Here is a 16,242-nt window from a genome sequence, read left to right as displayed (position 1 = left end):
AAAAGAAATAAAAAGTGTCTAAGGATGGAATTTCATTTCAAGAAATGAATCACTTTGTAATTTTCCTAAACTATGTCACAGATAAAAAGAAACTCGTGAAATTTCAATAACGTTTGCCATTATTAATGATTTGATACAAAATATACCTGCTACTTTTCTTTCTTTCTTTCTTTCAAAATATATTAACATTTTTAATACAAACAAGGTTTTTTGCGTTGTTATCCAACCCATATAAACATAATAATGGATACCAAATTTTAAGTCAATCCAACACTGGAAGAGGATCAATAATAATTTTGTAACATTTGAAACGAAGCAAAGTGAGGTTAAATAAAAGTTTGTAAAAATTGGCCGCTTGCTTCACGGGTTCCGTAAAATATGTGGCGAATATTCAGTATTTGATTTTGATCGACTATAAAGACCGACTGGCCTTGTATGCAGGGGACAGAGAGCAGTGGAAGTATTGGGGGAAGGCCTTTGTCAGCAGTGGGACAGATAGGCTAACAATAATAAAACAATAATATAATAAAGACCCAGGTCATTGTCATTGGTAGCTGACATGGAGATTAATGCTGGTGACTGTACAATAAAGAGTCTTTGTATTGTATTGTATTGTATTTATTGTACCTCTATTTAGTTAATTAGTAAAGTCCACATACATATATGGAAGTGACAGCTTTCCTTTTAAATTCATTAGTGCAAATAATGCTGCCATGTTTTTTTTTGTATGATTTCCAAAATAACCATTTAGCTGGAAGGGGCAACGGGAGGGGGAATAAATGATTATCGTCAAAAAATTGACCTTTAAAATTGTGTTAATATTTCGCTATCGCCTACCTGCAATATTTTTAACCCACGACGCAAAAAGAGGGGTGATATAAGTTTGACCGCTATGTCTGTCTGTGGCACCGTAGCTCTTAAACGGGAGACCGATTGGAATGCGGTTTTTTTATTTGAAATCTGGTTTTCTAGCGATCGTTCTTAGACATGTTTCATCAAAATCCGTTTGCCAACTTTTTGTTGATTAGGTTATTGAAAACTTATCCATTGCCATCAAACACCAGGTAGGTGAGAATTACTTATCTATCTCTTCTACCTAAACTATGTCGGCTTGATTAAGTACATCCATGCCAAATTGATTGATTGATTGCTAGTACTGCGATCTTTGAGTTATGTTGTGGACAAACAAATAAATAGACAAAGATGGTGACACTTCATGATTAGTTCGTATGGTATTTGTTATAATTATGTGCGCCATGTAGGAAGAGGGCACCGTTCTTACCATTTTGACTACGGAATCCTAAAAGTAGAAAAATGATCCCTTTTCGTTACTGTATGCTCAAATAAGTTTAACTGCTGTCTGTATGATTTGACAATTCGAACTTTTTTCATTTGGTAGCGGAATTGTCGATGACACAAATATGTTTTACCCTTTATTGCATACGCGCAATATTTTTGTTTTTATCGAATATTTGCAATGAAACTGGTGCAAATTGAAATTGTTTCATTTCATAAGTTATTGGTTAAAATCCAGTAAAAGAGTCGCTAAAATTTGACGATGGTAGCATTTCCTCGCATTTATACATACCATTCTTCGGGTTGCTTTAGTATCTCTTTACAAGCTTTTATGTCACCATCAATATTTATTTGTGTTCGTTTGTTTGTTGGTTAAAATCAAATGTTGCATGTAGAATACTTACATTTACTGATCGGATTGATTTGAATTTTGCTAGTTTCAATGAAAATGCTAGTGCAATCATTTTGCTGATTAATTATTATATTATAATTATTAAAATAAACTTAACGCCTGTTTAGTTTATTCCATTAATTTTTAAAGTTAATAAAATCCGCTGTCTATATTGAAGTATGCATGCAAAAAGTTCTCGTATAACAATTCTCTCGATCACAATTTTCTTCGAACGCATGATTTTAGCTTGAAAACTAATCTTCACTCTCATACCAACCACCACCACCAGACGACCAGACGGCCTAGTGGTTAGAGAACCTGACTACGAAAGCTTGAGGTCCGGGTTCGATTCCCGTGTCGGGGCAGATATTTGTATGAAAAATACGAATGTTTGTTCTCGGGTCTTGGGTGTTTAATATGTATTTAAGTATGTATCTATCTATATAATTATATTTATCCGTTGCTTAGTACACATAACACAAGCTTTGCTAAGCTTACTTTGGGACTGGGTCAATTGGTGTGAATTGTCCCGTGATATTTATATTATTTATTTATATACTTGTGATATTGTTACATCCATGATGACTTTAAGTATTGGACCGAATTTTACTTTATTCAAACCCATTCTTTACCTTTTCAGCGATTAAACGAGAATTCTGCCCAGTGCATACTTGGATGAAGTGCGGATTGTTAATTTTATTAGAAACTCTGGCAAAATTTACTGCCTCTGCAAAACGATACGGAATGAAACAAATTCTTAAAGAAATAGTTTATTTTCAATTCCGACTAGAAGAAAGTAATTAAATTGTACATTTAATGTTCAGGAATAGTTTCTGTTCTACGTTTAATTATAAATCTTATTCTTTTTAAAAACTTTTCTTTACATAACATAACAATAGTTATGTAAGTAACAGTGTATGAGAATTTTGATGGAAATAAACGCTTTTTACTGAATTGAAATATGTTTGTTGACAAAATCAATCAAATCAGCCACATCCACCCACTGCTGGGTCAAGGCTCATCATTTTCACGCCACTTGGCCCGGACCCGTGCTAGTCTCAACCACAGTTTACCAACCGACTGCCAGATGTCATCCGATCAACGGGCCACAAAATACTTGAAAATTGAGGTAACAAAATTATCATCCCAGCCTATATACGTCCCACTGCTGGCACAGGCCTCCTCTCAGAACAAGAGGGCTTGGGCCATAGTTCCCACGCGGGCCCAGTGCGGATTGGGAACTTCGCACGCACCATTGAATCGCTTCGCAGGTTTGTGCAGGTTTCCTCACGATGTTTTCCTTCATCGCAAAGCTCGTGTAAGTTTCAAATGTAATTCCCGCACATGAATTTCGAAAAACTCAGAGGTGCGAGCCGGGGTTCGAACCCACGACCCTCTGCTTGAGAGGTGATAGGTCAAACCACTAGGCCACCACGGCTTCAGGTAACAAAATATTCAAACTTAAAACTAAATTTCCCAAACTTAAATCAAATATTACAGCAAAAGTAGTTTCAGTTATTTTTTTTGGATAACAGTTGTATTTATGTCACCATTTTATTATAATATATGCCTAAAAGTTGGCCAGGCATATCACGATGTGCCTGAGAAACAATACGGCAGATCGATTAGACAAATGCATTCGTCCAATATTCCGAGCTTTATACCGGGCACATCGTGATATTATTACGTTGAAATGATGAAAAAATTAGGTACGATGAGCGAAGCGAGGAGTGGTTAGTATGAATTTTGACCACAACGCACGAGCCGAGCGAGCGAAGCTAGTGTGCCGCGGCAGTGGCCGATGAAGTGTCAGAACCGATATGGCGGCATTTCATGATCTGCCTATACTGGCCAAATCATGAAATGTTGGCGTTTCATGATATGCCTAGGAATTTCATGATTGACCCCAAACGTCACTAGGCAAATCGTTAAGTGGTGAGTTTTGAACGATATGGCGGATGTCCTTATGCCTAGGAATTTCGTGATCTGGCAGATTTTATGAACAGCCGCCGACATATATATTTCAAAACTTCTAGAGACTTTATAGTTCGCTGTAAAAAATAATCAGAGACGGATGGAAATATTAGCATTCTCATTGGTAGACCTACAAGGTATTATTTAAAGGTAAATTATTATATAAACCTAAGGCTGATATATAAAATGAGTTTATTATTATAGTATTATATAATTCATTGTCTTTCTTTGGAAAATCTGTGATGATAAAATAATAAAAAATATCTACATTAGGAAAATACACCCACTCTTTCTTCTTTTCGTTATCTTTGAAAATGGTTTTTCTTTGGCTAAAAGTAATTATCATTTTGAGATTGTTATTTTAGATATAAAAATATATTTAGATTCTTCACAACAATTATTTTCATTGTTCACTTTCAACTTAGGTACATCTTATTTTTTTAAGTATAAACTAATATATTACGATTCTTCTGACTATTTATATTAAGTATCTTAGATTAAATCATGTGGTTGGTATTGCAATTAAATATATTGCTATCGTAGAAATAATCAATATCCAGTGAGGAATGTTCGTAGTACCTGAAACAATAAAATATTTAATTTTTATTTTAATGGAATGCAGCAATTTCATTACTCCGCGATCTTAATCTTACATGCAAGACATGTACCATCAGCCAAATAAGTGGTCTATCAATTTTGAAAAAAGTTCCTATCAAATGAATATGTCGCTAAAGTGTGAAAGTTTTTTCAAGTTGACAGACAGGTCTATTGGCATTATTGTTTTGTGACATGCAAACGAATATCAACTTTAGGGTGGTAGACCACCACATTTGGCTGATGGTACATACGATGAGATTATGCAATAATCATTCTTCAACATAAATCAACATATGTCACACAAATCCTACTATTACCTAATAATTTTCAAACTTGACACAATAAGTATAATTTTCATTTGTTTTATTATTATTTACATTTTTGTATTGTTATGTTTTTAGTTTTAATATTTTGATTTCATTTTTTTTTCCAAAGTCATTATTTCTTCCTAGCCTTACCCCTTTTTATAAATAGTGGTAAATGTGCCTTATTCTGCCCCTGTTTGGGGTAAGAGAAGGTATACAAAATGCGCTCTGATTGCTGCGGTTAATTTTTTACATATTAGCAGATAAATGAGCAGATGTTTCACCTTGCTAAGTGATTACCTTTGCCCATAGATATCATAAAATTATAAAATTAATATAAAACATTAAGTACAGTCACCAGCACTAATGTCTGGCACAAGAAGCGTGCATTTACATCCGACGCAACTATTTCTAGGGCCGGAAGGACGTGTCAGATATTTTTGCACGCTCCGCTGTGGCAGATATTAATGCTGGTGACTGTACAGTATTCTTTCTTACCACTATCTGGCACTCCATACTGTCTTGAATTTGGTGGCTCTGGGGAAGTCACTGGAGGATCTGTCAAAAAATAGTAGTAATAATAGTAAAAACATTACTAATAATAATACTAATAATAATATTTTTATGTCAAGTTTTTATCCACGTTGGTACACTACATAATATATAGTCTAACAAACTTAATTATGCACCAGGAAGGAACTTTTGTGCTACTAATGTCATGTAGACATCCCATATTTTGCCAAGGATAGGGCAAAGCGAAATTGATTTTTAAAAGTTTCCACCCCGGTACATTATCAATTTGTTGGTTCGACTGTACATTGGTAACGGAGAAGCAAGTTAATCAATCAATAATGTAGTGTAGTTCATTGATATGAACCTCCGCAAAGTAACTCCACAAACTGAACAAGACATAATTCGGAAGGCTTTTATCACATTGATTTTTAAAATTTTGTGTAATCTTACCTCTATAAAATATATCTCTTTTCCTGCTGAAGTAGTTAGCCAGAGGAACTTGCATATCACAAAGGATCTCCACTGTAGGTGGCAAAGCTTCGACCCTAACTAGAGCGCTGGTCAGGGCCGTGTACCGGCCTTCTAGCAGTTTAATGGACGTTTTAGCGTTGAGTGGCCTGTAACAGAAGAATAACAATATTCATCATCATCATGTCAGCCGAAAGACGTCCACTGCTGGACATAGGCCTCCCCCAAGGCTCTCCGCTTCGACCGGTCTTGTGCTTTTCGCATCCAACGCGATCCCGCGATCTTAACTAGGCCATCGCTCCATCTTGTTGGAGGCCTACCGACAGCTCGTCTCCCGGTCCGCGGACGCTATTCGAGAACATTCTGACTCCATCGGCCATCACTGCCACTTCAGCTTAGCAATTCTTCGGGCTAAGTCGGTAACCTTAGGTTCTACTGAGATCTGTTAAAATGTTATAACAATAGTGTAGTAAGGAAAGTCTTCAAGTAGCGACCACGGACCGGAAAACGAAGCGTTGGCAGCCCTCCCACCAGGTGGACTGACGACATCGTGAGACGGGCAACCGGTGGATGCAAGTGGCGAGTTGTCATTCGTTCTAAACGGGAAGCCTTTGTTCAACAGCAGTGGACTCTTCTGGCTGCCGATAATGATGATGATGAGGAAAGTAAAAGAGTGACCAGCGACGACAAGGGAGATCGAGGAGATGGAGGGACAATAGAAAGAAGAATGAAAATACATTTATTCGGAAAAGTAACTTAAAGTAACTTGAACGATTATATAAATGACACAGACAAGGAAAGCAGTTACTATTCACGAAACGGACCCACCTCAGCATAATGCCGGCTCAGGAGCTAGCGCTGGTCTTCCGGTGGGACCGTGAGGCCGTCATTGCAAGCTGCACGTACGACCGGACCGTATCTATTGTGACAATAGATTAGATTCCTATATCATCATCATCACATCAGCCGTATAAGGTTCCTTGTTTGATATAGGCGTCTCCCATCGACCTCCAGTTGCTTCGGGTGGAAGCACCCAGCATCCATCGTGAACCCGCAGCTTTAACCAGGTGACATTCCTATATTTTATAATAAAGTCGGTTAGTTAGACTATCAATTAAACAAGATATAATGAAAATATGGCCCGCTATTTTCGTATGAGCTACGTCCTGGCATTACTTGGTGCTACTTAGTCTTAGACGTGACATCATGGGTCTCCACACTCGGATTCAAACGCGCTTTATACTTGTAATTTCTTGTATCATTGACCAGTGCCCAATATTTTTTAACAATGATATATTATATCTGAAGGATTAATTATAATACTACTTTTTTAGGGTTCCGTAGTCAACTAACCCTTATAGTTTAGCCATGTCTGTCCGTCTGTCTGTCTGTCTGTCCGCGGGTAAGTTTAGAGACTGTTAGTACTAAAAAGCTGTAATTTGACATGAATATACATATCAGTCACGCCGACAAAGTGGAACAATAAAAAAAAGTAAAAATTTTTTTTAGGGTACCTCCCATAGACGTAAAGTGGGGGTGTTTTTTTTTCTCGACTAACCCTATATTGTGGGGTATTGTTGGATAGTTCTTTTAACACAATTGGGGGGTCGCTAAGACAAATTTTCTATTCAGTGATCAGTTTGCGAAATATTTAACTTTAAAGTGCAAATTTTCATTGAAATTGAGCGTCCCCCCCCTAAAATCTAAACTGTGGAAAATTATAGCGGCTAAGATTGCTTGAGAATTATTAATAGTTTAAGAGTAAATAGCAGCCTAAGGTATAAAATATACCTAAACTTGGAAGTTTCAGTACACAATATTTCGTACATAATTATTCGTCAGTACATAATATTATTTGATTTTTTCGTAATGGCTACGGAACCCTATCCTGGGCGTGTGCGACACGCTCTTGGCCGGTATGTGATGTTCCATATATTTTGATAACCTAATTAACAGAGTAATTATATACTTTTTATGATTCTAACCTACGAGTACTAAACTTTTTAGGATTAAGCCCAAAAGCTCAGTCTCGCAGTGTTAAGCCCCATGCGATTTCCCTTTTTGACCGAGCCAGTGCGCAGTTCGAGCGAAGCGTCTTCGTTGCCGTTGGGTAAAAATGTTTTACCGACTCTCGTGATATTTTTGAGTTAGTTCGACAGTTACATGGAATATTTTTGTCGATTCAGTTTCTGATTTTTTCAGAATAGGTACTGCGGCTCCAGTCCAGTCCATGGCTATGGATGATGCAAAGGTAAAAAAAACAGACATTTTTTCCGCAGAAAAGTATCTAAATATAAGTAAACTAATAAGAAACTTCAATTCTTTGAGCTTAAATACTAAGTAGGTAAGTAATACTCGTACTATATAAAAATATTGTCAAAAGAATATCTTTCCTGATCTCAAAACGAGCTCACTACGTAAATCATAATAGAAACTTAAATAAAGATCAGCCTTTGATGTCCCTATATAACATCCCAACCTCAAACATTACTTGATCCGCGAGCCTCAAGAAAATTTAATCCCCGGATCGTAACATTATGATTGGTCAAGATATTAAATTTATCCCTTTTGGTCCCTATAGTTGGGTTCAGGAAAATACCAATGTAAATCTGGCGCGCCGGGCATCCGTGGTACGCAGGTTTGACTAACTTTCGTTAGGAATCCGAATTATTTAGTCTAAATTGTTGGGGGGATTCAGGGGAAGGTCCCGTTGACAGTGGCCGCTGGTTCTAAGAATGATTCAAGTTTATAAACAAGCTTGTATCATCATCATCATAATCGCAGTCGCAGTTATGGTGGAATACGTGCGCCGAAAGAGGGAATACACGCTGAAGGCTTTCGGGGCCCTATACTTCATAGTGCAAAATTCGAACTTCGTATCTTGCCGTCTCGCTGAGGCTAATATTATTTAATACGAGAGTGAGAGAGATGGTAAGAGTCTTACCGTAAGACACGAACTTCGATTATCGAATTTCGTCGTAGCCCGCCAGTTGCGTTTGCGCCACTACGTGCACTTCAGCTCGTTTGTGGTGCGCGTGCCGCAGCTGCTGATGGGGACCATCGCGAGTGCTGCCTTCTGGCCGAAAGACATGTTCCGGCTCTGGGGCACCATGCCGCAGATAAATACGACTCCAGGGATCTAGTTTCTATCTATCAGCCACCTAGTTTTGTTTTTATTAATTATAATAAGTACCTACCTATGATAGTCTATATAGGTATTTTTTGTGTGGACCATGTTGCCCGACATAAATGGTTTTATTATTATGTACCTACTCAAAATTGGTTTACCCGTCACTTGCCACAGTGAGACAGACATTAGCGCAAACTTATAACACCCCTCCTTTTGCGTCGGTGGTTAAGAACAGTTAACGGTATACTTTGAATAGAAAATGTCCATGCAACTTCGTCCCGTATGTTTCCGGCCCATGGAACGTCCAAGTGAGTGTTCAATGCTGGAGTGCCTCGGAAGTTTGTTACCCCGCGGACTTGGAATCGATTATGTGAATCGGATTTCTATTGTAAGGCATAGGGTATTTGCGTTCAGCTTAGACCGTTTGGAAATTGTTGGATTCGGTACATGTAGGTAAGTTTGAGGTTCAGTCGAACCATTTGATTCCTGAACCACCGTAGAATGTTCTCACAGTAAGCGTCATAATGAGTTGCCTTGTCAAGCAATGCGATGTCACTATGACTTTTTCTATGAAAATGGTTCCACAGTCGGTTACGATTCAGTTGCTTCGATAGTACATAGTGTAAGAAATTCTCCGGTTGGATTGACTGACCTTTGCCTGGGACTTCGCACGTGAATTATTAACCCCCTGTTTCACCATAACATTCATCAATGGGTGGTGAAACAGCCCCTAAGTCTCGAATCCCAGCTATTGAAGTTTTGAGATTTTATTTCGATCCCGTGTGAATATCGAAATAAAATAAGTTTTTGGTATACATTTCATTTTTAATACAAGCTTCCTTTTGCTGACAGTACTTTTTTTGGCTGTACTTGTATCATCACCCAAACTACATAAGTATACCAAATTTCAAGTCAATCCAACTACTGGATGTTGGTCGAATTTAACTTGCAAGATTTGATTACAGACAGACAACGAGACAGGTGAAACTAAATAAAATCTTGTTAAAAAAAAATCTGAATTGAGAACTTCCTCCTTTTTCAAGTTGGTTAAAAATGAAGTATGTGTTATTCCAGCCGTCCAGCAACCTACATACAAAATTATGTCCGAATCTGTTCAGCTGTTTTAGACGACCGGATGGTCAAGTGGTTAGAGAGCCTGACTATGAAGCTTGATAGCTCCGGGTTCGATTCCCGGCCGGAGCAGACATTTGTATGAATATTATGAATATATTTACTCTCGGGATTTGGATGTCTAATATGTATTTAAGTATGTATTTATCTATATAAGTATATTTATCCGTTGCCTAGTATCCATAGTACAAGCTTTGCTTAGTTTGCTACTAGGACAATTGGTTTCAAGTGTCCCATAATATTTTGATATTTTTTTTTATTTAGTGTGAAGGAGACACAAACAACAAAATTCTGTGGGAATTCCCAAAACTTATACTGTAGTCTATTGATGATGCACTAAAAATGGCTGAACCTTTCATGACTCTACATCCAGCGGTTGTGATATCAAACTTTTATCCCGATCCAACAGCCTGCAAACAGCCTGTGTGTTATTCCAGATCTCTGGAGATCTGGAGGTATGTACATACCAATAGCAACAAACACACATACTTACACACATATTCACAAACTTTCGCATTTTAAATATTAGTAAAAAGTAGGATTATAATCAAGCTTACTTATCACTCAAGGCTTTCCGGTCGTCAAACTATAAAAAAAAAAATAAAATAATACGTTATTATTACAAGTAATTGAAACGCATCAAACAAAATTTAATTTAATTTTACAAGCTTTTACTTAATGTTGTAACGAAATTCTCAGCGATACACGCTAGGAAAAACCTTTTGATGTTTGAAGCAAGCAATATCTCACGTCTCGGAAGCTATATTAAAATTAATGTAGTTCAGTCGGAAATCTCTTCCTACGAACTCTCGACGCATAATGGAATTGAGATCTTGTGTGACATCCGATGTTCAGATGTACGCTATGCAGGGATGCAAGTTGAACTCGGTAAGGCTGCATTTAGAATGATGTAAGCGTTGCAATATATCACAGGGTAATCAATCCAAATGGGTCAGTAGGATGAAGTCATAAATTAAATTCAAATTCAAATCATTTATTCAGTAAATAGGCCGCAATGGGCACTTTCAAGCGTCGTTTTTTAAAATACCAGCGCTTTCGGAAAGACCATCAATGCCAAGAAGAATGCGCCGCAAGAAACTTGGCAGAAAGTCATTTTTTTTAAATAAAATAATTACAAATAAAATGCTTAAAAACTACAGTATAAAATTAAGGAAAATAAGGGTTCCTAGTTGACTACTAAAAAAAAGAATAATAAAATAACAGGGATGTATGGGGTCCGATCAGGGTTGTTGGAGGCCGATGGGGTCAAAAGGTTCCCGAATGGCGTCCGCGGACCGGGAGACGAGCTGTCGGTAGGCCTCCAACAAGATGGAGCGACGACCTGGTTAAGATCGCGGGATCGCGGTGGATCCGAAAAGCACAAGACCGGTCTGAGTGGAGAGCCTTGGGGGACATGATGATGGGGTCCCTTATTTACTAAACACTAACTGTATCTACGTTTAGTGGAAGTGTTATTCTACTGCTTCCACCGTCATAAATAAAAATAATAATTTGATTCTGAAATATACATTTCAGCGATAGTTCTTAAGAACCAGGGCGACGATTTTAGGATAACAATTAATGAATTCCCCGCAGACAAAAGCGCGGGAAACAGCTAGTTGTTTCGTATACAGCGTGTATTTTTGATACTACCTCAAACTTTAAGGGTAGTGAAGGCCCTAATAATCACATTTTATAATGTTTTAGTAAAAAATTTAGACTTATTATTTTCCTTACAAAATTAATTAGCACGCAATGTATCACAACGTGACACTGCTTTGTTTTTACTCAAAACGTCGCACTTGTTGACATGACAGCTGTCACCGAACGTTTTTCTCTCGTATCAAATTATTGTAGGTACGCATTACATTTCTGCTGGAAAATATTTCAAAAATTAATTACGCTCCGGTAGTTAATTTTAAATTAACCATTTGTTTTGATATTGGTTCACAGCACTTAAATCTTCGTCTGGTTGCAGTTTGAGGTAGTATCAAAAATACACGCTGTGTTTTTAACAATTAACGCGAACTAAAATAACTACATAGTAACTCAACATCATATAGGGTTGCGGGTGAGCAAGGCAACTGTTTATAGTTCATTGCTATGGACCTCCGCAAAGTAACGCCTTATTCAATAAATTTATTAATGCGACTTAATTTTTTGACTGCCTAGAGTTTTTCAAATCGTTCAGTGTAGTGTTGACAGCAGCCTTATCTCTCAAGGAATTGGCTGCTAAATCTACGCTGTGTACCTACTGCAGGTTCAGCTTATATGATTCATGTCTTCGATTCATATTTTGAATATTATATTAAATCCATTCACGAACTAGCATGCATATTTTGATTGGTCGAAAATTATCTTGTGGTTTTAAATAGGTACGTAATCCCGTTGAATCGGATATTTTAGAGGACTGAATTCTTGCTCCATTTTCTATTCCGTCGAAATTTATCTATTTCATAGGGCTAGTTTCAATATTTTATATAATTTCGCAATAAAGATTGACCGATGTCTCAAGGTGGACAAAAGCTTTGAATTGGGTTTAAAATAATAATAATTTGACGTTAACTTCAGGCTCTAGTCCCATATACTTCATGTTAGTTATGTATTTTAACGTAATCATTTAATCGGATACTATTTGACTTGATTTTGGCCTTTCCTTACGGATTAGGTTGTATGGGCCTGTATTCCTTTACCTTTTTTTTCAGTGCGATTAACTTTAAAGACTTACCTATTTCCAGCCAGTATGATGAGTTCAGGTTTGGGAAAAACGCCTTCCACTGCACAAATTATGTTCAAATATCCGTCTTCCAGTCTGTCCTGGATCATGTCAAACCGCGTTTCCGGTACTGAAACAAGCAATAAGAGAATATTTTTTAAAATCAAACAAGCTTTGCCCACAGTTTTGATTTTGTTAAATTAGGGGGGTTACGCTGGGCGTTGATGAGTCAGTGAGTTATGCGTTAGTGAGCAAGCTAGTATTGTCATAATTTAAAAACCAAATGATTCCCTTTTTGTAATATTACATAATCCAATCGCATCCCAGTAATATTATTAATATGAAAGCTTGTAAGTCTGTTTGTTGGTTAAATTACCACGTGTAAATCGCTGATTCAATTTAGCTTTGGGTCCCAGGGAATGACATAGGAACTATCGTATAAAAACTATTTTATCCCGGAAAAATTTATAGTTCTAGCGGGATAGTGATTAACGAATTCTACGCGGACGGAGTGCAGGCAACCGCCAGTCTTGTCATTATTTAAAAATAAAATGTATTCTTTTATGAAGTATCAGATTATATTATCCTATTGCACTCCGACAGTTTTGAAAAATCTAATGATTCCTCATTTGTTAAAAAGCGTCCAGTTTTTTTTAAGCTACAGAGAAGGCCACAAAAATAAACATACATACAAACATAATGCTCGAAATCATACTCTTATTTCGGCAGTTGGGCAATAAAAACGAAAATATTTGTTTCATTTAGATGTCAACCATTTCTCCAGTTTTATGTTCAGCTTCGACAGTTCTGATATTTATGACAGCTTGATTCCAACCGTGCACGTCTCCAATTACCATATTAGTATCAACATCCAGGTAGATTTTCAAACTGAACCTAGAATTTGCATTTCATGACCCCTTTGATGTGAACGTCATTATGTCGGGAGTCTAGCGACCCGTGGTTTGGGCGCACGACCAACGGGCTATGATCACGCGAACACTATCGGATGCCATGATGGATGTGCAAAGAATTAAGCTACTGGAAGTGGTCTGACTGTACGAGTATTTAAATTTGATCTAACTAACATTATTCGTTTTAGGAATGTACAATAAACTTATAATTAATTTCAAAGTCAAAGTCAAAATAACTTTATTCAATTTAGGCTAATATAACAAGCACTAATATAAGTTAAAACAAACACTACCACCGGTTCAGATAAACCTCTGTTGAGAGGAATCCGGCAAGAAATTTAACGAGGTATATGTATATTTTTTGGAATTAATACACAGCAAGCCGTAGCGGAATAATGGAATCTAGGCATATTGAAAAGTAGGTACTTATGTAACAATACGTATCGGCTAAAGGATACACGACGAGTACCTACAGTTTGGCATAAATTAATCCATAATAAAATTGTGAAGTTATAAAGATGTTTTGTCCGGGGCTCGTACGAGACATAACTCGTGTCCACTACGACCCAGCTTATAATATTAGTTCATGCCATAGTTTATTTACTTACTATTAAAAAATGCAAAAAGTATTTAAGTCATAGTTTTTCTAGTTTCTTTACTTCTTTGTTAATAGCTTCGAATATTGATGGATTTTATCGTATGCAAGATGGCAATTTGTATTCCATTAGTTCGTCCCTGCTTTTGTTTTAGTTGCGATCACAACCCAGATTAGTTCATACTTGTTTGTTACTTAGTGGCCCAAAAGGTTTCTTAACAATATTATTCACTAATGCTGTTTGAAGTTTTGGCCCATTTTAGTATTAATGGGACATTAGAGGGATAATAGCTAAAATTGGTCGAGTTTGTCGTCAGAACAATGGTTTTTCAAACATTATAGCCAACTTTCTTTGTATATTAACCTTCGGATTATTCGATCGAGCAAGGTGTTAAAAGCTTCCAAACACGACCGAACGCCATTCAAAATTGAGTTTTTAAACTGATGCGGCGACTAAATTCCACCTAAAAAAAAACACGCAATCTGAATTCTGCCAGTATCCCATAGTTCATCTTTAATTAGATTAAATAAAATTTAATACACTTTCTTGTAATCTTCAAATACAAATATTCTTAGACAGTCACAAAAAGTCTGTCTAGGTACTCGTAATGATCTGAACACGTTGTTTGGGATCTAAACTCGTCGAAACATATTCGCCGGAGGCACCCCCTACGAATAAAGCATGAACTAACGAGTTTACTTCGACTAATAAAAATACAATAATTAGTATCGTGCTGTCCGCAGATTGTTTTATTTTTTCCTTAATCCCTTTTTTGGGACCAATTTTTGTACAACATTACAACATTTTTTCTACTTTTTTGGATAACGCAGACACAGCTGAGCCATATGTTAAGTTATCTAACAGAGAAAAAAACATGGAATAGATTGTGATAACTAGTAAAATTTATACCAACACGTCGCAGCCAGGTACATGCAACACATCACCGCTATTGCAGTCGCAATAGGTAAACTTGCCCGACGTAATTTCCGGTTCGTCTCAGCTCACAAAGTCGTTGCAGCTCGCAACGATATGCCTTAAACCGCTTACACCAAATGCACTAAAATGGACCATGTTGGTATAAACTTAAGAGCTGAACATTAAAATTTGATTGACGCAAAATTTTGAATTTGAAACCGGATGCTCACAGACTTTGGCGCTTGCAGATTGTTTACAGGGAAACCGTAATATTTAGACTAAGTTTTGTGGTATACACAGTACACGTTGCGATATTGTTTCTTAATCCTCTGTTGTAATACTGACCATGTTTATAATTCAGCTATTTATTACACATCTATTTATTACTGATTCAATTAAGAATGAATACATATTAATACATTTATAAGTCAGACTGGTTTTAAAGTCACGCTGAATGTCAGCGCTGACGGTCAGCGCGGGTTGTTTTAGTATCCTGCTGATACCGCATTACGACTCGCCATGACAGTAATCGCTGACGACATCCGCTCGGCTCACCACTAAAACGCTCAAAAAGGCAGAAGCGTGTATGCGGGTAGTGCGTGCGGTGGTCGCACTGGTCGCAGACGGCTACGCGCGTATAGCCACCGACAAGTTAGCACAACAGCAATCATTTATAGGCTGATTTTAGAGACACTCTGACCGTCGGCGCTTACGGTCTAATATGTACGGTCCGGTATGATTGCCATAGAAGCGTCTTAGAATAACTTCTAGCGTTGATGGTGGTCAGCGCTAACTTATCACCAGCCGTACGCGCCGCGTGTCAGCGCCGCGTAGTTGTATGCGTCAACCACCATACCCGCGTCTCTGCTTCCAGTGAGCGTTCTAGTGACAAGCCCAACGGACGCCATCCGCGAATAGTTTTTACTCCGTGACGATCAGCAGAATAATAAAACGATCAGTACTGACCGTCAGCACTGACAAGTTAAACACGCACTGACGGTCAGCGTGGCTCTAAAATCAGCCTAAACGGATACTTAAAAAGAAAAGGATCTTACCGAAAATAGTCATAGGTTTGGTGCCTTTGTCTTCAGCCAAGTAAGTAGAGACCACACATGTGTAGTTTCCAGTAAGGTCGGTGCTCGGATTCAGTATTCGCAGCGCTCGATGCTGGGTGTATACGTTGTTGGAAACTTTAAACGTCAGGTCCAACTGGAATATGACCAATTTGAAGATATTTTTTATGGCATACAACAAGAAATTTACCTATGTATTTGAGTTTAATGACTTGAGTATTTAAAT

General features: G+C 37.4%; 1 protein-coding gene across 1 annotated transcript in view; it reads right to left on the bottom strand.

Annotated features, from left to right (window-relative positions):
- Positions 1 to 3,848: 3,848 nt before the first annotated feature.
- The window catches only part of LOC141445575 (uncharacterized), a 74,884-nt gene continuing 62,490 nt past the window's right edge, over positions 3,849 to 16,242 (bottom strand). Inside the window, exons 3-7 of the mRNA XM_074111412.1 lie at positions 15,999 to 16,152; positions 12,534 to 12,651; positions 5,527 to 5,693; positions 5,062 to 5,121; positions 3,849 to 4,240 (exon numbers count right to left, since the gene is read on the bottom strand). Coding sequence (XP_073967513.1) covers positions 4,164 to 4,240; positions 5,062 to 5,121; positions 5,527 to 5,693; positions 12,534 to 12,651; positions 15,999 to 16,152 — 576 coding nt within the window. The 3' untranslated portion in view covers positions 3,849 to 4,163. The remainder of the gene's footprint in view (positions 4,241 to 5,061; positions 5,122 to 5,526; positions 5,694 to 12,533; positions 12,652 to 15,998; positions 16,153 to 16,242) is intronic.

This window comes from Choristoneura fumiferana, chromosome 2 (assembly GCF_025370935.1).
Source record: "Choristoneura fumiferana chromosome 2, NRCan_CFum_1, whole genome shotgun sequence".
Classification (NCBI taxonomy): domain Eukaryota; kingdom Metazoa; phylum Arthropoda; class Insecta; order Lepidoptera; family Tortricidae; genus Choristoneura; species Choristoneura fumiferana.
The sequence above is the reverse complement of the archived record's forward strand: the minus strand, read 5'-3'. Positions and strand labels throughout refer to the sequence as shown.